The sequence below is a fragment of the Prionailurus bengalensis genome, chromosome B1 (genome assembly GCF_016509475.1).
Source record: "Prionailurus bengalensis isolate Pbe53 chromosome B1, Fcat_Pben_1.1_paternal_pri, whole genome shotgun sequence".
In the NCBI taxonomy this organism is placed as follows: domain Eukaryota; kingdom Metazoa; phylum Chordata; class Mammalia; order Carnivora; family Felidae; genus Prionailurus; species Prionailurus bengalensis.
Window position 1 is genome coordinate 58877934 of NC_057344.1, and position 25812 is coordinate 58903745.

Sequence of the window (25812 nt, forward strand, 5' to 3'; positions counted from 1 at the left end):
TGTGCTTCTGGAAAGGGCACCACAAAACTGGAAACTGCTCTATTTGGGGGAAGTTTGCAAAACAAGCTTGAATTTTCCAGGTGAAAATGGGGGACCTGAACTTGGCAAGATGGACAAGAGGAATTCTGTTCCACCACATTTTCCTGCTAAGAGAAACTATTCCGTGTCCTCTTAGGCTCAGTTCCTTATGCTTCCTACCTAGAAAATGCATGGACCTAAGAGGAAACTTAATATTCTGGCTTGCCTCTTCTGGATAGGATGCATTGGCATTCCTCCTTATCAAATCAGGCTACAGACTTCTGTGTGGATGCCACGATTAGTAAAAGCCATTTTCATTGCTCTGTCATTTCTTCGTGGATTTGACTTTTAGCTAATTTTGAAGAAATTTTTGCTGTGGACTCCAAATTTACTGAAATAAAATGTCATTCAATGTTACATTTGGACAGAAGTGTTGAGGGTTTGGGGTGCCTGGGTGGCTCAGTCGGGTCAAGTATCCTACTTCAGCTCAGGGCTCTGTGCTGACAGCTGAGAAGCTGGAGCCTGCTTCAGATCCTGTGTCTCCCCCTCTCTCTGCCCCTCCCCCACTTGTGCTCTGTCTCTCTCTCAAAATATAAATAAACATTAAAAATTTTTGTAAAGTGTTGAGGGTTTGTGTGTATGCATTTATTTTGGCGAGTTTGTCGTTGTTACCTACCATGTCTATTTTGTCTGTTTACCAATTGATTTTATGTTTTTTTTAAATTTAGGTTGTGACAAAGACCTTCCATGGTGCAGGCTTGGTTGTCCCAGTAGATAAAAATGATGTTGGGTACAGAGAACTCCCTGAAACAGATGGTAATGTATTTCTTATGTAAACATATGAGGAAGGTTTTCCTTCTATTGAGAAGTAGGTAAGTAAGTATGCCTTTTGTGGGACAGTCACTAAATCTTAGGGATAAAGAACAAGCTCAAGTTTTAGTGTCACGTCTGAATTAAAAATGGGTTTATAGCTGTGTAACCTTAAGCAAATTATTTAACCTCACTAAACCTTGTCTTTTTCATCTGTAAAATGGTTGATAATGGTGAATACCATTCATGTATAGAGATGTTTGAAGTGTAAAGCGTGTGTAAGGTGCTTTTATTAGCATAGTGCTTGCCCAAAATTTAGTCCTGTCTGAAAAAATTTTCATCTGTATATAAGACTGTTTAGCTTTCAGAAGCCCGAGATCCTGAACTACTTTGTTTATAAGTACAAAAACTCTTTGAAAATGGACTGTTTATACACAAAATCTAATTATTGCTATTTTGAATAAAGGGGGAAAAAATCACTTCTCAACTTTCTCCTCTCCTCCATTCCCTTACTTTGAAGAGCTTTGTTGGCATTCCTTTACTTACCATCCTTTTCTTAGAGGGATAATATTTAGAGAGAAAGCAGAATTCGCACTTCCTCAAGGAAGAACCAAGTATTCCTGCCCAACACATACAATATTGGTCATCCATTTCTCAGAACAGAACTAAGCACCTTGGTTTATAGTCTCTGGGGTTGGCACTTGGAAATTTGCATTTTTAATCAGTTCTCTAAAGCAGCTGTTCTCAAACCTTGTTGTGCAGTCTCCAGCCAAGATTAGAATGTCATCTATCACGACTATTCATGTGTAACTGTTTTTGCCATGCCCCTACCACTTTCGGGGACTTCTGTGGGGAAAATGAATATGGCTGAGCTGTATAATAAATATGATAAGCACCAGCCACACATGGCTACTGAGCACTTTGTATGTGGCTAGCGCAGTTGAGGAGCTAGGTTTGTAATTTTGCTTGATTTTAATTCATTTAACTTTAAAAACTGAAATTTTTTTATATTGATTATATGTTGAAATGCTACTATTTGGATATACTGGGTTAAGTTAAATATCTTAATGTTAGTTTCACATATTTCTTTAATATGGATACTAGAAAAAATTTAATTACATAGGTAGCCCACGCTTTATTTGTTGGACAGGCTACTCTGTCCCTATCCTCTTTGAAGTCAGAGGTGATCCATCTGTAATGGGGAAGGCATATAGGCTCTAGCTACTTACTGTTCAGTCTTCTGCTTATGCTCTAATCTTCTGCCTACCTGTGTGCTAGTGCATTTGCAGCTTTATAAAGTAGAATCATGGTCTTGTTTGGGAAAGGCTGAGAATGTTGTAGATACAGGAGTCACTAAAACTTAAGGCGTGGTAAATATTGTAGTACCCTGGAGTAAACCTTATTACCCTCCTCTGGTTGTGGTTCTCTATTATGTCCACGATCATTTTTATTTATCTCTACTTTTTTCTACCATTCTAGACATTAGATCCTTCTGTGGTTTAATGATTTTTGATTGAGAAGTGCAGCAAGGCATAAAGTTAGGAACCTAATACATATTTTTTTCCTTCTTTTTTTTTTTTTTTTTTTTTTAGGGACCTAATATCATCTTGCTATTGCCTAGGTAACTGTGGCAGGAAGTATAGTTGACTGGCAGTATGTTAATGTGTAACAGTGTTCAGGAGATCACAGTGTAGTCTGTTCCAAACAGTTTCCCTTTTGAAGCTGCTTAAACATAACATTCTAACCTGGCAATTAACATAACCATTTATTGGGGTGCCTGGGTGGCTCAGTTGGTTAAGCATCCAACTTCGGCTCAGGTCATGATCTCACAGTGTTTGAGTTCAAGCCCCGCGTCAGGTTCTGTGCTGACAGCTCAGAGACTGGAGCCTGTTTCGGATTCTGTGTCTCCCTCTCTCTCTGACCCTCCCCTGCTTGTGCTTTCTCTCAAAAATAAACAAACATTAAAAAAATTAAAAAAAATAAAGATAACCATTTATTGAGCAATTCATAAATATCATAGACTGTATCAATTGATGTATATATAGTAACCCTCACTCCACTCTTTAAAGTAGGTCTTATTTCCATTTTCACGTGGAAACTGGATTTCAGACTTGGGTCTTTCTGACTGTAAAGTGCTTGCTGCTAACTAAAGAATAATTACTTAGCTAGGGGCACCTGGGTGGCTCAGCCGGTTTAGCGTCCAACTCTTGGTTTCCGCTCAGGTCATGATCTCATAGTGGTAGGATCAAGTCCTGCATTGGGCTCTGCACTGGGTGTGCAGCCTGCTTACGATTCGCTCGCTCTCAATATCTCTTTCACAGTCTCTCCCTCTCTCCCTCCCTGTCTCTCTCTCTCTCTGCTCTTCCCCTGTTCACACACACATGTGCTCTCTCTCTCAAAAATTTTTATTTTAAAAATTATTAAAGAATAACTGCTTAGCTAGTTGTCTTTTACTTTGGCGCAGCCACTGTGGCTTGGCTCAAGTGGTGGTGTTCCAGTTGGTGGTAATAGAAGGGTAAAATAAGGGGCGCCTGGGTGGCTCAGTCGGATGAACATCTGACTTGGGCTCAGGTCATGATCTCACGGTTTGTGGGTTCAAGCCCCACATCCGGCTCTGTGCTGACAGCTCAGAGCCTGGAGCCTGCTTGGGATTCTGTGCCTCCCTCTCTTTCTGTCCCTCCCCCGCTCGCACTTGATCTCTTGTCTCTCAAAAATAAACATTAAAAAAAAAGTTTTTTAAAAAGGATAAAATAAGTATTGAAGCTCCTAAATCATTGTTTTGAATAGTAACATTTAAGACATTTTTGAGTAGTTAATTTAAGACTTCATTTAGGTATTAAGTTTGGGCTTCTGTTCAGTGAAATTTTGTGGAAGTTTTTACTGGTGGAAGAACATATTTTTCTTCACACTGGTGGAGAGCTGAGTATTTTCATCTCTGTTCTTTAGTATTTTAGTAGCTCAGTAATTGTTATAAATTGCTTATTCTTTTGTAGTCCATTTATGACTTGCCTGAAGTGAAAGTAGAAGACATCAGAAAAGGGATAAACTTTAAATATGAAGGTCTTCGCTTCCACGCCAACTCTAATTGAGTTGTAGTGGCTGCCTGGAACACTGTGGTGAGATTCTAAGGTCTCAGTTAGCTACATCTTCCCTGGGTGCAGGAAGGAACCCCTTGTTTTCCATCCTTAAGGTTTTTGATGGAGACCTAATCTGTTTCCTGGAAATGATTGGCACTGACTTTTTTCTCAAGAAAAGGAAGCTTATGAAGTTTATATATAAAATCTTTTTAAAAGTTTCAAACCAATAAATATGTCACCTATTTATAGCCGGGAACATAGGTGATGAGTGTAATTTGGTCAGTGTGATACGGATCTACCAAATGTGGGAAAAGGAACAAAAGTACATTTTGTGATCTCACATACAGCATACGTTCTGTACAGTTGGTGCAACTGAGCCAAACATATTCATATTCAGAGGTTAAAAACCCTAGTATTTCTTTACCACTCTTAATAATAGGTAGTATGAATAGAATATTGTGCCTTATACATATAACTTAAAATCATGTACCATGCTTAGGTGTGACTGTTCGTGTTCTAACGAATTTTCCTCTCCCCCAATATAGGAGCCACTTGGTTTAGAAATGTGTCTTTGTTGGTTTAAGTAACATCCATTATTTCCATTATTGGATTATCCTCATGGAAGTAGTTTGTCAAAAAGGTATAGTCTGTCAAGAAGGAAGTTAATTAGATACTGTTCAGTACCTTCATTCTCTCATGTATCCTGAGATCTGATGCACACTGGCATCCAGAAAGTGGTAAAAAAAAAAAAAAAAAAAAAGTTGAAAGCTCTCCCAAAAATGTTAAACCACTGACTTTTTAGAGAAAATTTCTAACGTTTATCTATGTTCTTATATCAAATTACAGTTTGGTAAAGGTTTAATTCAGCAATGATTTTTTTTTAAGTTTATTTATTTTGAGAGTGAGTGTGTGCACACTCGTCTGTGAGAGGGGTAGAGAGGAGAGAGAGAGAGAATCCCAAGAAGGCTCTGAACTGTCAGCGCTGAGTTTGGCATCGGGCTTAAACCCATGAACCGTGAGATCATGACCTGAGCCAAAATCAAGAGTCAGATGCTTAACAGACTGAGCCAACCAGGTGCCCCTTGGCAAGGATTTCTTATATTGTTGTCTTTTTCTATGCATGTATCTTTTTAGTAGAATACGTAGGACAGGGCAAAAAGGAGTAAACTTTATGGTCTGTTTTGATGTTTTGTTGTTTTAATCCAATTCCTGATATGAACTAGCCTGGAGGTGGGCTACATAAGGTCTCTGTATGTGCCATATATTTTGGTTTTTTCCAACAAGTTAAGATGGAAAAAGATTCTTAGTGTGAGGGCAGTTAAAACAGGGTGGGTCAGGTTTGTCCAGTTTGCTGATCCATGGACTAAGCTACTGAAAATCTTTGAAAGCTTATATATCATGGTCACAACTAGATCCACGGTAAAATAGTCTGTTTGCTAAAAATCTTTTTCGTTAGGCCATTTTTATCTTAAGAGACATTATAAGATTGCCATTCTAAATTATAGTGCCACCCAAAGTGGTATCTGTTGTACAAAAACTGATCAGGAAAAACCCAACTTAATATCTTTTTACCTTTGATGATGGGTGATCATCTTTTTATATCCTTGGTTTCTTACAGCCAACCTCAAGAAAATTTGCAAGACAATTGTTGAGGCACCAAGTGATGAGGACAGACTAAAAGCTTTTGCTCCCATTCAGGAGATGATGACTTTTGTGCAGTTCGCTAACGATGAATGTGATTATGGGATGGGGCTTGAGCTGGGAATGGATCTGTTTTGTTATGGCTCACACGTGAGTAAAAACTCTACCTCCCAACCATCACCAGACCTTCCTTCTTTTCCCCACCCTGCCCCACATACGGGCATACTCAAGCAAGAGCATGGGTAGGATGTAAATACAGCTTATGTTTCAGAATGAACTTTGGGATAAGCAGATGTCTGAAAACATTTATTTCAAATTCATCTTGTATTCTGCCAAAGGTGGATACCAAGATTATTTGCCTTCAGGTTTACATTTAAGTGAATTTACTTATTAGATGCTTATATATGTATTTACTTATATATGCCCTTTAGTTGGGTATGTGTGTGGGTGTGTACACACAGCTTTCCTGGGGCTCCGTTTGTTTTTCCGTCATGGTGGGGGGGTACTTGTTGTTACACTTGAATTCCTAGATGAAGAATAGATACTGCAGTAGTCCCCCCCCCACCCCCACCCCGCCTTATCCCCGGTTTCACTTTTGGCAGTTTCAGTTGCCCACAGTCAACTGTGGACCAGAAGCAGATGATCCTCCTGAGATATTATCAGAAGGGCAGTAGTAGCCTAACACTGTATCACTATATAGTGATGTATAACACTATACATCGCAATGCCTACATCATTCACCTCACTGCATCTTATGTAGGCATTTTATCATGTCACATCATCATAAGAAGGATTAGTACAGTATTTTGAAAGTTTCCAGATTCATACAGAATTATAACCATATATCCTAATAGAAGCTATTTTATTATTCTTGTTACTCTCTTACCATGCCTAATTTATGGAAAAACATAGAATATATAGGGTTTATAGTTTTAGGCATCCACTGGGGGTCTTGAAACCTAACCCTTGTGAATAACGGGGGCGGGGTGGGGGGCTACTGTGTCTTAAAATAGGCTTTAAATGAAATTATTTAAAATAGGGGTTTTTTGTTTTTTGCTTTTTTTTTTTTTTTTAATCATGAACTTTGCTTATTCAATAGGAAAAACCTACTTAACAGTTAACACAGTGTTTATTCACCATAGCTGCCTAAAGGTGTAGAGGCTGTAACCTATTTCTGGGGCTAAACTGTTTGGTTTTAAATCACATCTTCCCCACCTAGTAGCTGTGTAAGACTGGGCAGTTTTTCCAACACTGTCGTATCTGTGTCCCTTAGCTATAAAATGTCTGCACATGTGCACAGACCTTCCTCATTTAACCTGCCATGTCACCTACCAAGCTGTTCTGTAGACAGCTGTAAAGACCAAGACTAAACGAGCAGCTCTGTAACTTCACATATCACAACCACCTGGAGGGCCTGTTCAAACACAGATGGGTGAACTGCCCTCCTCCTCCCCCACCAGTTTTGATTGAGTTATTGGGTGAGTCTTCTGAATTTGGACTTCTGACCAGTTACCAGGTTAAGCTGATCCACTGGGCAAGGGAGTCTATTTTGAGAACTCTGCTCTAAACCGTATTACTGTATTTCTCTGCCTACCTTACATATGGTTATTAGTAAAAATAAAATGTTTAACAGCCAGAATCACAGTCATTGGCCAATCACAATAATGCCAGGCCTCCCAACAAGCATGAATCACTGTAATTGAAAATGGTTGTGAGAACTGAAGAACGTGTGAACAGGTTTGGCACAGTACTTAGCATAGAGTAAGTGTTAAATGTTATAACAAAAGCAGTGCCAGTTTCTCTTCAAGTGTGTGTATATGTAATAGCAGTAGTCAAGTCACTTGATAAACCTAAGGCAGTGACTTAAGGGGTGGAGCAGGGTTCCGTGGTGTGTGGAGGAGAGAGAATTTGAAGATAAAAGGGAGGGAATAAGTGTGATTTGAAAACTCAAATCCAGCATACCTATTCTTACAGTATCAACTAAGGGAAAATAATGATTTAAAATCTTAACTGGTCGGGATACACTAGAGCAGGGAAAAGCATTTGAGCATATAGTTTGGGGCAAGTAAAAAGGATGATAAACCTTATCTAAGGGAATAAGGAAACTTACAATTTTTAGATTTCTTCTGAATTTTCTTCAAGATGTGCCATCAGTCTTTTAGAACTAAAGACTGCCTCCTGGACAGAATGCTAAGTGCCTGTGTCATTTTACTGTTCCTAGTCAACTGACAAAGTAGCTAAAACGATGGGAGAGTGTGCTTTGTTAAACGAGCTTTTGCAGGGCTTGTTTTGCTACTCAGTAGGGCATCTGCTATATTCTTGCTTAATGTTATGTTCTTTTGTTTTTCAGTATTTTCATAAAGTTGCCGGCCAGCTTTTACCTCTTGCATATAATCTGTTGAAGAGGAATCTCTTTGCAGAAATTATTGAAGATCATCTGGCAAACAGAAGTAAAGAGAACATAGACCAACTTGCAGCATGAATGAGAATTGGCTTTCTTTTGGTGTACAATATTTTAAAGCATAAGTGTTAAACTTGTGAATTTTTTGTTTTTAAGGAATACAGAAAATAAATTGATGGAAATATTTACTAAAAACTTGTATACAGCTCTTCTAGCTGGTTTCTTTCATGTGCTGTAAGACGGTCAGTCATCTAAATGGTGATGTCCTAATTACATGTGAAAGGCAACCAAGGTTGTCCTCTGACATGTCACAGGAAGTCACTGTCTACTGCCTTTAACATGTGGGCACTAAAAATTTATTTCTCAGACTAGAATTAATAGCCATAGCTTTAAGTACTGCATTTATGGGGGTGCCTGGGTGGCTCAGTCGAGCATCCAACTCTTGATTTCAGCTCAGGTCATGATCCCAGGATTGTGGGATCAAGCCGTGCATCAGGCTCAGCACTGCTTAAGATTCTGTCTTCCTCCCTTCCTCCCTCTTTCTTAAAAAAAAAGGAGGGTGGGGTGGTGGGGAGAACACAGGAAAAGCAAACTTGGAAGGTACCTGACCCCAGACGTACCACAGCTGCATTTTAACAGTGATTCATCCAAGTGATTCATATGTAGTCTGGGTACCTATTAGGTATATTCTGTAAAGCGGTTCTTGGACTCACTGTATTTACTAATCAATATAGCAGAGAATATTGATATACAGTATAGTGTACTAATCACTAGACCATTAATTTAGATTTTAAGGTTTTCTACAAATTCTGTCAGTGGATTTCTAGTACAAATCTGGATACAACTGTGTTTTATCAGATTCACATCCTCTTTAAACCTGAAAAAATGTCCTTCACCTTAAAAATAGCAAACCATGAAATGTAAAATAGCAAACTGGGGATTGAGCTGAAGAGCATATAAACTTTTCCCCCTTCTTATGAAGTTAAAGGTAAGAAAGCCCTTAGGTCCTCAAATAACCCCCACATTTTGCAGAAGATTGACTTGACTTACCCAAAGAACTTTTGTTGAACAGCCAGTCTCCAAATTCACTTACTCTGTCAGCTGCCTCCTTAAAATAACTTGAGATCCTTAACTCTTTTTCATCTAAAGTATGAGATAATTATAAGCAAACACTTTCAGCCAGGATTTTTAATACGAGTAGCTTGTCTCATCTTCCCATTTAGGCTATAAGCTTTTTAAGAACATACATTTTATCAGTATATATTTCCCTCAGTAACGCAAACCTTTGACTATATATGTATTTGTTGAATAAAACCTTATTCCATACTGCTGGATGCCAGATAATCACACCAGCAAGACTTGGGAAACTACTTTGAGATTCCCTTAAGAATTCTCAGACAACAGAATGTCTTCGGTCAAAAGTCTCTACTACAGCCTATACCTAGTATCTGCTCTTCCCATGGCCCACATGCTGCCTTTGTAGGCCATTAAGATGCTTTCTTAGAGATGTTTTATGTAACAGCTTCGCCAAACTGGAAAGATCTTTTTATCTTTCCTTACATTACTGTACCAGAACTTTTATAGTTCTGATGGGGAAGTAGCAAGAGGTTTTAAAGAACTGCCACATTTCAGCTTCATAAGAATCTGTAGGTCCTGGACCCATCTGAACTGTTAGCTGGTTTATATTAAAAAGATTACATTAGCTCACACATACTTTGATTAGAAAAGGTGACCGAATCACATTTGGTCTTAAACAATCGAACATTTTAGAAGCTCTTGAGCTTTTTCCTTCAGATTTCTTTAGTTTCTAAGATACTTAATATTGGGGACAGTATTTAAAAATAAATCTTTTAAATACTGATTATTCAAATAAATTCAAATACCTTATATCAAACCAATCTGCTTGGCTTGAAATACTAGATTCCTTAAATTTTGCCATTTCTTGATCCTATATAGTTTCATACAGTTTAGCTTTTTAAAAATATGTGTTCTTGTGATCAATAATACGGATTCAAACAGGATTTCTTATCAAGGAACAAATTAGAATGAAGGGGGACAAAAAAAAGATCAGCTTTTCATCCATTCCTTACACAAACCTAACATGAATGTGTATTTTCAGAAAGCTGGGTGCAACAGCCAAGATTGAATTGGAAACCAATGCCAAGAATATGGCCGTTATAATTTGGATACTATAGTTGTGGATTTATAGTCTCAAATTCCCAACTTGTATCAGAGGGCTGGAAACATTTCAGGAGGTACTGACCTTCCAACTATTGAACAATTTTTCATTGAAGAGTAAGCTCCTTACAATACCGAACCTTTCTTTTTCTCTCACTGGAGCACAGTCCACTGAAACCTAGTTTGCTAAATATTTTTATCCTCCTGGGATGTGGCCATCCAACAGCTATGGTAGCTTCTAAATGCTGCCTACTTTTCTCTGAGAACCCATACATTCTAAGTGCCTTTACTCATGAATGAAGCCCTTGACCCAGTAAGAATTTAACAGAAAATCACTATCCAACTCAAATTTAGCTAAGTTCACTCCTGGAGCTTATTAATAACTTTCTAGATGACCTCTCATATGTAGAAAGATACACCCAAGGAAATCAATAAAAGCTCTAAAACTTTATCCAAGGTAGTGCTACAAACTGTGTCCTCACAATGACAAATACCCAATATCTATGTAGATGATCCTTCCCATAACCTAAATCTCATAGTTTATTCGGTGACCTAGACCAGGGGTCAACAAACTGGGGGTGAGGGCCAAATCTGGCCCACTCGTTTTTGTAAATAAAATTTTATGGAGAAACAGCCACACCCACTCATTTGCATATTATGTGGGCCTACAATGGCAGAGTGGTTGCAGCAGAGACTGTAAGACCCAGAGCCTAAAATATTTACCATCTGGCACTTCACGTAAGAAAATTTGCTGACCCCTGATCTAGACAGTGCCCCACTTTAGCCATCAACTCTAAAGTCACACCCTAGCCCTTGTCAGCACCAACAAACCCCCCATAATCAACTTTAAGCATCCTACTGTCCAAGACATCAGCACCCATCTTTTCATCTCTTCCTCCTGTCCCCAGCTCCAACCATTTTCCAACCCCACCACAACCTACAATTCACCGATCTAACAGCCTTTTTCACTGTTCACTTCATATTCTTGCTTCCCTCTTCACCCAGCCCTTATATTCCAGTCTCCATTATCATACTCCCACATCTACTCCACTGCCCCCTCTCTCTTTAGTTGTACTTATGTTCCGAACTTAAGCTTGATAAAAAGCTGCCTACTCCTACTTCTGCTCAGTATCCGGGGGTTAGGGGAAAAAATACAACCATGATAATGGGCCTCCTTTTAACCTCAAGTTGGTCATGCTGCTGCCCATTGATACCCCTACTTTTGCATCTTCTCTCAAACACACACCACCTCCCAGCCCTCGGTTTACTTGAGAAAAAACAAACTTCCACAAAATCTCACCACACTACCAACTACCCAATATACTCTGCCTTTTCCACATTGCTACGAATGGTGCTCAATGTCCCCACTATGTGCACAAGATGCCATCCCCTCCTGCCTACTCAAGGACCTCTCCTTAATCAATTTTCCCTCCCAAACATTCCCATAAACAACACGTTATAATATCCTGCATCTTAAAAACTCTATCACACATCCTGTTTTTCAAAAACTCCAGAAGAGTTGGGAGAAGTTGCCTTCAATTGCTTTCAATTCTGTTAAACCCATTCCCATCAGACTATTGCCTGATCTCACTGAACCTGCTTTGGTAAAAGGTGTCCATTATCTCCACACTGGGCAACCATCAGTCCCCATTTACTTCACTGATCACCAACAACCAAAAACTTGATCCTCCTTGAAACTATTACTCACTTGCCTTAAGGGGAATACCTTTCTCTTAAAGGCACCCCTCTTCACCCTACCTCATTGGCTGCTCCCTCTTTTGCTGGCCCCTCATGTCCTCAAATCTAAATATACACGTATGTCAATGCTCAGTCCCTCCCTGGCCACTTAATCCCATGTGATTTCATCCTGACTCAGGATGATGATACCTCCCACATTTTCTTAGGTCTCTCAGGCTGGACCTTTCTTCCAGAACTTGAATCTCATATATACAACTGCCTATTTGACATCCCCACTTGGAAGTCGAAATGACTTAAAATTTCATGTCTAAAACCAAAATTCCTTACAACCTCAAATCTATTCTTCCTAACGTCCTTACCAATTCAGTCAGTGGTCATTCTTCTGTAGTTACTCAGGCCAAAAGCCTTGGAGACACCCTTTACTCCTCATGTATCACTCCACACTCAATCCATTAGCAAATCCTGTCTAGCCCACCTCCAAAATGTCTAGAAACCAGCCACTTCAATGACCTCCACCAGTTCCAGTCAGGTTCAGGCCTCTATATCTTACCTTGATTATTCCGAGAGCCTTCTAATCGGTCTTCCTGCTCCCACCCCTACCCAATATAGTCTATCCCCAACAAAGCAGCCAGAGATCACGTTAAGTCAGATCATGTCACTTTTCTGCCTCGCTGACTTACCATTTTAGTCATAATTAAGTCAAATTCCTACACCCCCAACCTCTTTCCTCATTTCCCACCCCACTCCCCACTCCAGCCAGCGACCTACTTGGTATCCCCTATAATTGTCAGGCATACTGTACCTCAGGATGTTTGCGTATACTATTTCTTCTTTTTGGAACATTTTTCTTACAGATAACTGTATCATTCCCTCACTTTCTTTAGGATTCTGCTCAAATGTCACCTTATCCCTGAGGCCCTCCATAAAAATAGCATCTTCCCCATTACTTTTCTCCATTAGAATGGGAATTTTTGCCTGATTTATGTATGCCTATAATGGTGAGGGGCACACCAAAAAAAAAAAAAAAAAAAAAAGAAAAATTGCTGAACTAATTAACTTGTGATATTTATCACCATCTGACATACCATAGATGTTTCTTCCCCTAATGGAATGTAAGCTTCAATGAATGATAGCACAGCATCTATCATACAGTAAGTACTTTTTTAAAAAGCAGTGGGCGGAGGAGGGGAGTGTCTGTGTGGCTCAGTTGGTTAAGTGTCTGATTTCGGCTCAGGTCATGATCTCATGGCTCTTGAGTTTGAGCTCTGCATCACGCTCTGTGCGGACAGCTCAGAGCCTGGAGCCTGCTTCAGATTCCGTGTCTCCCTCTTTCTCTGCCCCCACCCCCAACTCGCATTCTCTCTCTCTCAAAAATAAATAAACATTAAAAAAAAAAGTAGTGAATGATCAAATAAAATGAATGATAAAAAAATCTATCCTGGACTTTTTAGCGAGTGTTTGACTTTTTACTAAGAGTTTCATATTAGACTACTGAAATCTTTTAGGAATTCAAATGTTACCACCTCCTTTCAGGCAGTTCTCTTAGCAAATTTACAGAGTAATATTTTCAAAACATTTAAATCATTTACATGTTTTATCTATATGCTAACAGCATAATTTTTCTTTTTGAAAATAAACTGAAGTGAAATCTTGTGGTAAACCTGCGACTTGTCGCTGACAAGTGGAGGCTCTATTCTATTGCTTGAAGTATGTACATCCTGTTACTCAAGGCAACATCTATTCTCTCGTTGCTCCTTGCCTGCAAAGTATAGAAGTGGCTTTGTAACCTGAGAGACACATTTTATTTACCACCCCTCCGGAGGCTGCATGCCCCAGGCATATTGGCCTGCACTGCATAGAGCAGCAGTCAAGTGCGAGGACTGTTAGAGATATAATTAAAGGCCAAACCACACATTGTCATATAGATTTTAATAGATTTTTCTGATTAACTCATCACAGTAATCATTTTTACTGTAATGATATGCAGCTTTACTACACTAGTATAAATAAAAACAGATAAATACAGCTCTAGGCAACATCACAGATTAACAAACTAAGCATTCGTCATGAACCAAAACTGAAAACAATTATTAATAAGAGATGCTGACACCCTTGCCCATTCTCATCATACCTTCTGAAAAAGGGTACTCCAATAAGGCGCTCCACTGATTATATTGGTCAATTAATTTGCCAATTAGCCAGGCACATATATTTCATGGTCTCTAGTATTTCATCATTTGGTTGAAAAGCAGACACACCTCAACATATCAAAAAGAAAAGTGGAATAGATAGTATTACCCAAGAAAACCACTGAATGCATTAAAGATATAACACTTTTCCTGTATTTTAGCAGTAAGACACATCAAGGGATAGAAATATACCGAGAAGAAAATTAATATCCACCTTGAATATCCACCCTGAAATGTCAGTCTGTGAAGCAGGATGGGCAATGAAAGAAGGACCTGAAATCAAAAAGGACTCATGGAAAATAAAATCCATGTGAGGTCTGATGTTATGAAGCTATCTGCAAAGAAACTAGTTTCTCCTTTGAAGGCTTATAACTCAAGAGAACCTATTTAATAGCCAATGCTGAGGAGTTCACACTGCAGATACACTTAGGACAAGATACACGGGTAAGATACACAGGAGTATTGTTTAGAAAAGATTTCACTCTGGATGGCCAAATGAAGGGATCATTAAGAAAGCTTGAAGTTTGCCAAAGGGAGGAAATAAACTAAGATTCAAAATACTGATTTTAGGCAGATAGCAAAACTAAGAATATTCCATGGAATTCAACTTTCAACTGTCATTCTAACAATGGCTTCATGATCTAATATGATTCTAATATGGCTTCATGATCTAATAAAGCTTCAAGATCTTATAGATACATTATTTTTAAGAACTAGGAAGTGAAGAATCACTTCCAAAATGTAAAAACGGCTTATTGCCAGTTATGTTTCAGAAAATGTCTGTCTGCAAAAATTCATTTCCTACCAAAAATGCGTAAGCCCAGAATATTTAGGCCAGTCGTACAAGTAAACCTCCTTTGCTGATAGTGAATTAAGACCATGATCAAGACAGACATTTCCAAAAACAAAAATCCCAGACACACCCTAGGACATTTTCAACGCATCCTGCAAAACTCTGCACTGTGGATATTCAAAACAGTACTCACTGATGGATGTGACAAACCCAAAGAATCAAAGGTTATGTTCATATTAAAATTTTAACTGCTACCTTTGCGGTGGTTTTCAATTTTTTTTTTTTTTTTAAAAAGGTTAATACCATTTAACTTTTGGTTTTAATCTGCAAAGTGATTTGTCATATTTTAACTTTCTAGTTAATGAGTCAAAATGTATACAGGTCAGAAGACATAATCCAGAGGATGGCAGTGAAAGATCAGAAAAAGCTTTATGTACACATTGAATCATAGACAAATAACCACAACCTCTTTTTAAACCCTTGTTCCCATTGTAAACTTTGTTCATAACTCCTTATTTGTAAGTCTGAATTAGTCTATAAAAATCACATTAAAAAGGTAAAATTATTTAAGCGCGATATTAACTGATCTGTATTTTATAAATTTTAATCCATAAAAATATAAATAAGAATGGTAAATTTTTAAGAAAAGAAATATACATTTAGTGCAAGTTATGAATTACATTTCTTCTTCAGTGTCAGCAATAAAATATCTTGAGGAAAGAAAAATGATCTAATTTCAAGAAAAAAAAATTCCAGTGTTTAAACATGCAATTAATTCCAGATACAGCGAAACAGAATACTTCCTTCTCTTTACTGTCAAAGCAGCAGCATTTTGTTTCTTTATGCTGAACAGTACTTGTATATTATAGTAGTTTTAGAATAGAAAATTTGCATAAGACCAGGTCACATTATCCATAAAGTCTGAGCAGGAAAAAAACAAAAAGAAAACTGTTTATCCTTAACAAGTCAAGTTTCATTGTTGTTGATTCTGAACCACAATGCACACAAGCTGAGAGCTTTTGTTCACACTTCATTCGAGATTTTACCTGTTTGATTAGCCTTTGTTGTGGTACATGAGACAGCTCCAAGCATTCAGCGATGGTACACACTACATGGTTAATGGCACAAGAAACACTCCCTTCTTGCGATGAAACTTCAGTAAAATCACAGTACATCTCAATATGAGAAAGGACTGTTTCAAAAGGGTACACCAATTTAAAGAGGTTTTGTTGCAGCTCAAGAGAGAAAGAGAGAGGGAGAGAGAGAGAGAGACAGAGAGAGAAATAAAAGCTCTTCTGGAATGTAGAAAGATAATGCTTAACTATATAAGTCATGAATTAAACAGAACAGTTTTGATACAAAAGGGCAAGACCCTGCAGTCTTATAGATGGCTCAATTCAAATAATCCCTCCAGAATAGGGACTGATAATGCGTCTTTGCAAAATGTTGGAGTAACCGGCCAGGTGCTCCAGGACTGCGGCGTCCTCTCCGTTGAGGCTCAAGCCTGCACTATCACGGCACGTCCTCAGCTGAATGCATCCAGTGCAGAACCACAGGAGATGATTTGCTGCTCTTGGTTAGATGGGGAAATACCTCACTCGTCTCCTTCTCTCTCTCTTTTCCCTCCCCAAACAACTCCTCCATGCCACCAGCATTATTTGCAAACCATGTTGCAAAAGCCTGGGTTTTAGATTTTCCTTTTTTTTTTTTTTTTTTTTTTTCTAAAGGAGGAAAAAAAAGTAGACGACTCCTTCAGGTTAAAGAGTTGTGCTATTCAACAAATGAACTTCCTCTTCTGTTTCCTCTCTCTCCTCATCTATAGGATTCAGTTGAACATTATTGAAGCGGGGTCTTGGTTTGCCGTCTGGGCCATATGACGGAGGATATCTTTTTTTGTTATAATGCCAAGGAGGCGCCTGGAAGGAATAAGCAGAAGAGTGCTATTTAAATAAAAGGGAAAAGAAAAGAAGAGCTAAATCTATAGCTAACACTTTTTGTTGACAGGAACAGAGCAAAGCAAGCATCGTGATTTTGTATTTTCAGAAAGTGTTTTACTGGTAAAGATAATTTAATTAGCCAGCAACCATCCTTTGATATAAAAGTATTATGGTCACTAATAAGACAATGTCCTTTCCACTGAGACTCTGAGGACTGCATGCCTCACTGAAGTAGAGGTATTCTGATTAATGTATGCCAACAAAAAAGTAACAAAAAAATGGGAGGACGTATAAAATAAGAGATGACACTGATCCCATTTGAGAAGGAAAATTAATTCCCATGACATCAAGAAAGCAGTAAAATGTCTGATGACCAAATCTCAATAGTCCATGGTTTTAAAACCAAACTTAATCAACTTTAAAAAATAATGTAAAGATTGCCCAGTTGTATGCAGAATCTTCATGAAAGCACATAGAATTGAGATAAAATGCATATAAAATGGTCAACAAAGAACTCTAATCCCAAACTTCAGAGCCCCAAGAATAAATCTATAAGACAACCCAAGTTTCTAGTACACACGTCAATGTTTTCCTCTTTTGATTTTGGCCAAAAAAGTTAAGATACAGTGCTTTTATGAAAGTCTTGGTTGTTAATGCTCACATTAAAAGATAGGTGAAAAATCAAGAAGCAGTCCTAAAAGATTATTATAGGTGAAGCAGAAAGCAGAATGAATGAGTAGCTATTTATTATTCTGGTTAGTAGTTTTTTAAAAAAGGATGCATGAAACACTTGTGAAATATTAGCAAACAACAGGAATACATAATCAGTTGTGTACTTAAGCAAACTGGGACAGGTTTTATATAGGTATGACAATTGCAGGGCAAAATAATTTCAGGCATTAATAGCTAAAGCCGGACGATTTTTTAGGTTATATGATTAAGATAATTCAAACTTTATCTTTAGTCATGAAACCACTAGGACATAAACCCGGTTAAAACAAATGCATTTGACCCCAAGAGCTGCTCACAGCATTCTGGAAACATCATACAAAAGGGGCACACACATAAACTAGGTACAGGTTACTAATGAAATGGCAGGACACACATTCTTGATTGTGAGGGTATGCAAGGTGTAGCAGAAGAAGAATTAATGCCAAGACCACAAATATATACAACATTACACTCTAGTTAGTGTGCCCATAAAAAAATCTGTTTAACATTCAGCAATTGTAACATTGCTAAGCTCCATTAACAATCATTTATGAGCTTAGATTTACCACAAGACTACCACAAGATTAGGAAACACAAAAAAAGAAAAAGGGTTCGGTGGGTTTGGTGGGGCAGACATTTTTAACCAGTCAGGCATCTTCTGAGACCGGTGTATCCACTAAGGTAGACAGACTTGTGTTTACTTTAAGAATGTCCAATGACATTTACTCATTTAACTACCAAACTGTCTACAGTTCTTAAACTGCAACCAATGATTTTGATGAGAGATGGTAACTTTTGCTTACTTCCTGTGAATGGAATTTTACAAATATCTAAATTTATCTTACAGACATAGTTTACGAGATAGAAATGTTAACTGGCAGCATGTAGGATTTTTTTAGTTCAGCAGGTATCTGGGAAAGAGAGAACTGAACAGTTCACAAGTTTCATGCTTCCTGACTTCTAAGGTATCTAATGAGGAGATCTGATATATCTAATCACCAAGGGTTCGACGTGCTGCTTTAGTTGCTCGAGATGCTCTAATATGTTCTTCTTTGTGATGATCCCCAAGACAATCCTGAAACAGATCATGTTATGCTAATAACTGTGAGAAATCAAAGTAAAAAAGGTTCCAATCATAATGATAAAGAATGAGAGAAAAAACAAAAACATGAACCATAAGAATGCTTTTAATGAACTTTAGAAAAATAAAAACAAAAATGATTTGAAATCCCAGGTCCCATTTGCATAAATTCTACTGACTTTCATAAGAGACATGATACTATTTTTAAATATTGGTGGGTTGTTTTCCTTTTTAAATTAAAAAGCAACCCTATAAAAGTTCACAATGAAGACTATAAAGAAAAGCAAAAAAATAACAGTAATAATACACAGCTATAAACCTCTAAAATTTAGTTTCATTTTCAGTGTTCCTTCTTTAGAGGAAAGTATTTTTCTAATTGCTAAAAAGTTAACAATGCGGCAGCTATGATTTGGATCTACCTCAGCAGTGAAAAGGTAGAGGCTTAGCCTTAATTGTCTATGAAGAACTAAGAAATCCCTTGGATCTTACTATTATTTCAGATTAAAATTGATGGCAATGTGCACTTAAATAATGCCAACCAATATAAAAAAAAAAAAACCAATTTTCAGGACCTGCTGAAAGCCACTTCCTAAAATTAACTAGTAAGATGTGTTTATGATTAGGGGTCAAGATGACTTTTACATTATGCATTTCATTTTCTAAATGATTATTTCTCAGTTAACCTACAAGCAAAATGATGGACATAAATTCTCACAAGGATACTTGTAAATAATTCAATTTATTAGAACAAAATCCTGGTTACTGGTTTTAGAGTGGAAGTCAATGAATTCTACTACAATATATGACAACACAGATAATGAATGTCGAAAACCTTAGAAAGCTTTAGTCATGAAATTCTGGAAGCCCATCCAGAATGCCCTTCAGGGTAACTAGACATTTCCCTGAGGATCTAGTTAGGTCAACTTTACTATTCAACTGCCCTTGAACATTCTGACTTCTTCAATGCATTCTTCAAGAATGTTACCAGGGTATTTCACTTAGTCAAAGTAGTCTGGGACTAGAGATGTGTCAGTTATGAAACAGTTATTAAGGATGATGCCTGGGTGTGGGGGTGGGTAAGCAGGAAGAGCAGAGATTGGGAAAGGCAGAAATAGATTTTCTGCTAATGTTTTCTCATTATTTAAAATAATGTACTAACTTAAGAACAAAGATAAATTGCAAAGTTCTCCGAGCATGGGAACAAATTCTCCCTCCAAAAAGGCTTAGAAAATGCACTCATGAAATAAAAAATGGATACATAAAAGAAGCACTTAATCACTCAATAGATGTTCTTCTCTAAGTGTGTGAGGGAAAATAAAAAACAAAAAAACACATCAATTCATTTTAATTTATAGCTGGAGTCAGGAAATAAATAGTTGACAATTAAATAGTTTCAGTTTAATTCTTACTCATTCTTTTCTATCCAATTATATACAGTGATTAATTTCAGTTAGTATATTAGTAAGCTCCACCAAATCACAAGATACAAAATGAGGAAAGTTACAAATTTATGAAGGACCAAATGGCAAATTTAGAGATTTACAAAGTAATCTCTATATTACAAAGTAACGGCCCTAAAAAAGGACAAACGTGTATTTCCTTTCCAATGAAGAAGAGTGATTTGAGAATAAGGCCAGGTTCACTGCTACTTTATTAATTTCTGGAAGTATAAAGAAACTCAATGCAAAATATAACTTACATAATTTGCTATTTCCCTGTGGGGCTAATAAGCAATGACGTAAGTATAACAGAGCATGACCCAACATTTTCCCAAAATATGTTCCAAAAAGCACCAGTCCAAGGAGTTTGGCCCTCTTTCCTCCATTAAAAAAGAAAAAAAACAAAAACAAAAACAAAAACAAAACTGCATGTTCAAACAAGTTTGGAAAACTGTATTTCCTATTATCCCTGAGATTCAAATAATATCAACATTATAAGTTTTGAGATATTCCACAATAAAGAAACCTCAACTGTATTTAATCCAGTAACTACCAAACCTATATGGTCACAAAACTCTTTCTAAGCAATGCTTATTTAACATCCTGCTAGTTCCACCAACACTAAAAAGATTTTGAGAAATTCTGCTAATTAAAATATAAAATACGGGAAATATATAACTGACATCTTTAAAATTCACAGACACACTTCCCCTTCATCTCTCTATTCTCATTTTCTACTTGCATCTACGAGTCTGGACTTGTTGCACCTCTTTCCCCAAACAGTTACTTTCTACCTCTGTGGACCCAATATGAACTGTAAGATGCTGACAGTTATCCGGATCTTCACACTATCCACTAAAATACAGAAGGTATGGTTTCTTTCCTAGGTTTAAATCATTTAACTTCAAGTGAGAATAAAATGCTCTACCTTCCTTACATACTGCAAAGAAAATAAAGACCCAAGAGCTACCACTCCTAATGATCTCTTTCTTTCTCTCTCTATATATCGACTTATTTTTCTTGAAGTACAGAAATAAGGAATTATAATCAAGGCAATTAAACATATTCTTTTAGAAAAAGCTACCCCCTCACCAAAGCTTTCTTATAAACAGGCAATATCAGGTAAGATTTTAATTAGCTGTCCTCCCCCACCCCCATTTTTTAAGTTTTACACTTTAAGTATTTTCCTTTGTAATATTTGTTTTGCCAAAAATCTGGAAATTAAGCAGCAAAGTGAAATATGGTAACTGACCCATCCAGCTTGGTGATCACAGGTAATCATGACTAGAGAATGACATTTATATGTGTTAGCACATAAAAGGACACACCATGCCAGGCAAAGAGAATAACTGGAAGCAAGTAAAAATTGTAACAACTCAGCTTAGTTTCTAATTGAGCCGTTTATAATTAAAAGGGTCCCCAAAGCAGTACAAATTCATAAACAGCTACCCCATTTAACATGTATTTATTAAGTTTTTAAACAATGAGGTTTGGTACTACTATTATTATTATTATTATTTTATATTTTTTTATTTATTTTTGAGAGACACAGAGAGACAGCACAAGTGGGGTAGGGGCAGAAAGAGAATGAGACACAGAATTCAAAGCAGGCTCCAGGCTCTGAGCTGTTAGCACAGAGCCCGATGCGGGGCTCGAACTCACAAACTGTGAGATCATGACCTGAGCCAAAGTCGGAGAGCCAACCGACTGAGCCACCCAGGTGCCCTGGTACTATTATTTTTTTATTAAACATTAAAAGTTATCATACATCTCTTCTCCAATCAGTATCTGTGATATTTAATAATTTGAAACTTCCTGCCTTTAATCAAGAGTTTTGTACCTTCAATATAATTTATTTCACACTATTTAGAGTGATTTTATTTTATTTTATTTTATTTTATTTTATTTTATTTTATTTTATTTTAATTTTATTTTTTTGAGGGAGGGAGAGAGAGCACAAGCAGGGAAGAGGCAGAGGGAGAAGGAGAGAGAGAGAATCCCAAGCAGGCGCCACACCCAGCGCAGAGCCCAATGTGGGGCTCAATCTCACAGCTGTGAGATCGTGACCGGAGCTGAAATCAAGAGTCAAATGCTTAGCCGCCTGAGCCACTATTTAGAGTGGTTTTAATTGGTTAGCATAGTGAAAACACTGAACTTGGATCTAATTCTCTACCTTTATATTTCTGTTCCTAACCTAGTATGGCCTAATGTATTGTTCAAGAAAATTGTAGTAGTTTAAGAAATCACAAAGAAAGAAGATACACTCTACTGGTCATTAACAGTGTAAAAGCAGCAGCAAGAGATCGGGTTCTAAAATTGGAAAGATACTCGATTCCCTGAACCATGACTTACCACCCACATGACTGGGCATATTATGAAACCGCTGAGCTTCAGTGACTACACTGTAAAGCAGGGAGGCTGCCGCCCACTTTGCAGAGATATACAAAGTTAAATGAGAAACACAAAGAAGGTGCTCGATACACAAATTTCCTTCCCTTTTTTTCTTTTCTCCTCCTTTCTTTAGAAAGGGGTCATGTGTTTTGCCACTCACATGTTTTGTACAAAATATATTTTTTTAAACCTGCTGTGATTCTCTAAAGTGTTTACTATTTCAACCAGTTTCAGGCTGTGCAGGCTTATGCATAATCAAGAGTACCTTTGTTTCTCACTTCTAGCCTTCCTCTTATCAGCCTTCAGATAAAACAATGTTCTTAAGTATTTCAACTAGGAACAGTAATGTGATGGAAGCAAAGGGGACTAGAGAGAGAGAGCAGGTGGGGAAAGAGACCCCAGGTGCAGGGGGAGAGGGGAGCAGAGGCAGAGAAGCAGGAGTGCATCCGCTGAGCAGCCCGTAGATACCATCCCCACTGTGTCCCTTTGATATCTGCCAAGCAAAACTTGTCAATATCCTACCCTGGAGAAACACTGGTAGTTCATGTGGAAAGGACAAATAAATTAATCAACTTACACATTTTAAATACATGAGTGTTTGTCATTAGCAGTTTATATAAAAGATTTCTGGACGGAAAAGGTAGAGAAGAGGAAACAAATATTTGCCAAAGGAGGATTTTAGCTAATTTACAAATTTAATTATATATTATTTCCCTCATTATATGATAAGTAAAATAATGGCTAAAATAGCGAGCAGCAAAATATCTAGAAAGTTTCTACTGAACTAGAAAGTTACATTAAAAAATGAAATACTTACAAAAAGAAAACAGGTTTTTCTCTACTCCATACAGGTTAGGTTCACTCCTCCTCTAATAGAGGAAATACTCTAAGCTCAATGTGCATGTTGGAGGTGTTTCAGAACCTCTTTGCCAACTCTGAAGTGTTCCTGACAAATACTACTTTATGTTTTGGCATAGATCTGGCAGTTGACAATGTTTTTATTCTTGGTAAGTGTCAATTTGATCAATACTGATCCTGTACTTATAATAACCACATTAAAAAAACAGACCTTCCCACTTGGAAGCTGACTTACAGTCCTTCCTAATAACTGAATTTGAATTCCACTAAACAGTATCATAAATTCCAGTAAGCGAACTGATTTCTTTCACCAAACTTACCCATTGTGAGTTACAAGGCATTGCCTCAGACCCAGCTTTCGGAAAATATCCACCACTATCTCCATTGGGGTGTGATCTGTCACTGTGAAAGGGCTCATGTCAAGAATGCTCCGAAGCTTCAATGGCCGAGGACTTTCCGCCGGAAGAGATGGGGTGTGCTGCGCAAAACACACACGAGAACTGCCCACAATGCCTTCTTGTTTTTTTCTAGCACTTTCTGAAAAGAGATAGAGATGACCAAAACTTAATTTGTTTAGGGGTAATCTTTCTGGGAGACTTTAAAGAATAAACAAATGTATCCCATGACTTTTGGTCCCTTCATTTTTTCCTATCTTCTACCCCAAGAAAGGAATCAGCTGAAAACTGATTTAGTAATTTCTTATATTTGACAGAATTAGAATACACCAATAACAAATCGTCTTCATGTAAATAAAATATTTTTAGTACATCAATTTTCTTCACTGGGGCTAAAGCCGTTTTCTAACTTTGGGGGACAAGGAAGCATGTTTGAAATATGGTTTTTAAAACCTGCACAAATTATGAGAGCATAGTTTATCATAGGAAGCCATCATCAAGCAGTGGGTGTTGTATGGAAACCAATTTGACAATACATTTCATACATTAAAAAAAAAGAAGAAAAAAAAAAAAAAGGAAGCCATCATCAAGTAACACCTGCCTGTGTTAAAATGTCACTCATCCTGCAGAGGGGGGGCTAAAGTGAGTTTCACTCTTAATTCTGACTATGTTGCATATACTCCAACCTCTGTGAATCAGCTAGTTCTTTCTCTTTTCTAATGTTAAAGTTTCATTTTCTGGGTGACTCATGAACATCAATAGGTGCATTTAAACTACAATTATGCACATAATGGACGCAGACTTATTTTTTCTTTAGGTTTTATTTATAAAGGCTCTGCTCATTTCTCTCTCTAGTGTGGCTCTGCTTCAAGTGCTTCTGTTTGCTGCCACTCCCACCCCTACTTTTGAAAGTGCCAGACAAGAAGGGGTAAAGATACAGAAAACTGCACAACAGAGATCACAGGAGGAAAAAGGAAACTCATGAAATGGAGAGAATACAAAAATAAAGAGCTTTATGTTTCTATTTGGAGTTAGTATGTATTCAAAACGTTCACAAATATGCTATTTGCTATACTAAGCGTATTTCAAACATGAATTTTGCTACAAAAATACTTAAGCCAAAATAAGAAGCATCAGTCCCAAGTTAAGAAGCAGATACAGAAGTCATAAACAAATACTACAATTCTTTTTACTCCTTCTGACCTCTAAAGCCTTATTTACCTGTGTTGTGACACATTCAGGTAGGAAGGCACTAACTGAAGTTCTAATGGCTAATACTTACTAACCCACCTTAAAAGCATGATAAAGGCATGGAAAAGAAGAAATCCCATTTGCAAATGATGTAAATGATGTTTGAAAAATGCTCTTTAGGTTGCTCTTAACCCATAGAAGCCTCTAATGACCTGTGAATGGTGGAGTATAGGTACTATTATCATATATGACAGATATTCTGAGTTAAAACCAAGCCCACTCATCAAACTTAAATATCTTAAAATAACAAATATTCTATCATCAATGAAAATATGCTATAGACTGTTTAAATAAACCATTTAATGACAAAAGTTTCAGAACATTTTAGAAAAAGTTCTTAACCTAATTTATTTTTTAATTTATTGGAATGTTCCTTTGAAATAACAAGGCACAGGCTAGTGAACATTCAGCCTGACTTAAATTTGTCATTTAAGCGAATACAGTAACTATTTTAACAAGCATCATTTACTGAATACTTACAAAGCATCAGGACATCTGCTAGGTTTGTTTTCCTTTGTTTGAAAAAAACAATTTTTTGAATGCCATCCAAAGGCTTTTGAAGCATAAAATATCATCATAGTTTTCATTTTCTGATATGATTCAGACAGTTTCTTAAAGTGTGCATGCAGGAAAGAGTTACACTTCCAGGAGAATGGAAATGGTTCTTTTCTAACAAAATGTCCAAATGTAAGTAATCACCTTTCTCCCCACAAATTTTACGTCTTATTCTTCCCATTCATGTTAATATACTCTCAAGGGCTTGACTTCTCAAAACTTCTCAAAAAAGAAAGGTACATGAGCTGTACCCTTCATTTTTGACAATGTGAAACCTGGTAGTGATAGAGTCCAAAAACACTCCCCAGGGATCTAGAATTCTTACATCACTTGCATTAACTGTAGAAAGCAAAGAAGTCTCTAAATCCACAAAATGGTATTTCAACTAA

At 37.3% G+C, this 25812-nt stretch overlaps 2 protein-coding genes across 5 annotated transcripts in view; one reads left to right on the plus strand and one right to left on the minus strand.

Annotated features, from left to right (window-relative positions):
• LOC122474698 (histone PARylation factor 1) overlaps positions 1-10114 on the plus strand; it is a 31184-nt gene extending 21070 nt beyond the window's left edge. Inside the window, exons 6-8 of the mRNA XM_043565747.1 lie at positions 747-834; positions 5524-5696; positions 7897-10114. Of these exons, the coding sequence (XP_043421682.1) occupies positions 747-834; positions 5524-5696; positions 7897-8028 (393 nt within the window). The 3' untranslated portion in view covers positions 8029-10114. The remainder of the gene's footprint in view (positions 1-746; positions 835-5523; positions 5697-7896) is intronic.
• A 3621-nt stretch (positions 10115-13735) lies between these two features.
• The window catches only part of CLCN3 (chloride voltage-gated channel 3), a 97330-nt gene continuing 85253 nt past the window's right edge, over positions 13736-25812 (minus strand). For 2 of the 4 annotated variants that reach the window (XM_043565759.1, XM_043565768.1), the window contains 3 exons: positions 23543-23759; positions 18453-18528; positions 13736-16721 (listed from right to left, as the gene is read on the minus strand). In XM_043565759.1, the coding sequence (XP_043421694.1) occupies positions 16563-16721; positions 18453-18528; positions 23543-23759 (452 nt within the window). In that variant the 3' untranslated portion in view covers positions 13736-16562. The remainder of the gene's footprint in view (positions 16722-18452; positions 18529-23542; positions 23760-25812) is intronic. The other 2 variants (XM_043565778.1, XM_043565787.1) reach the window with 1 other exon arrangement.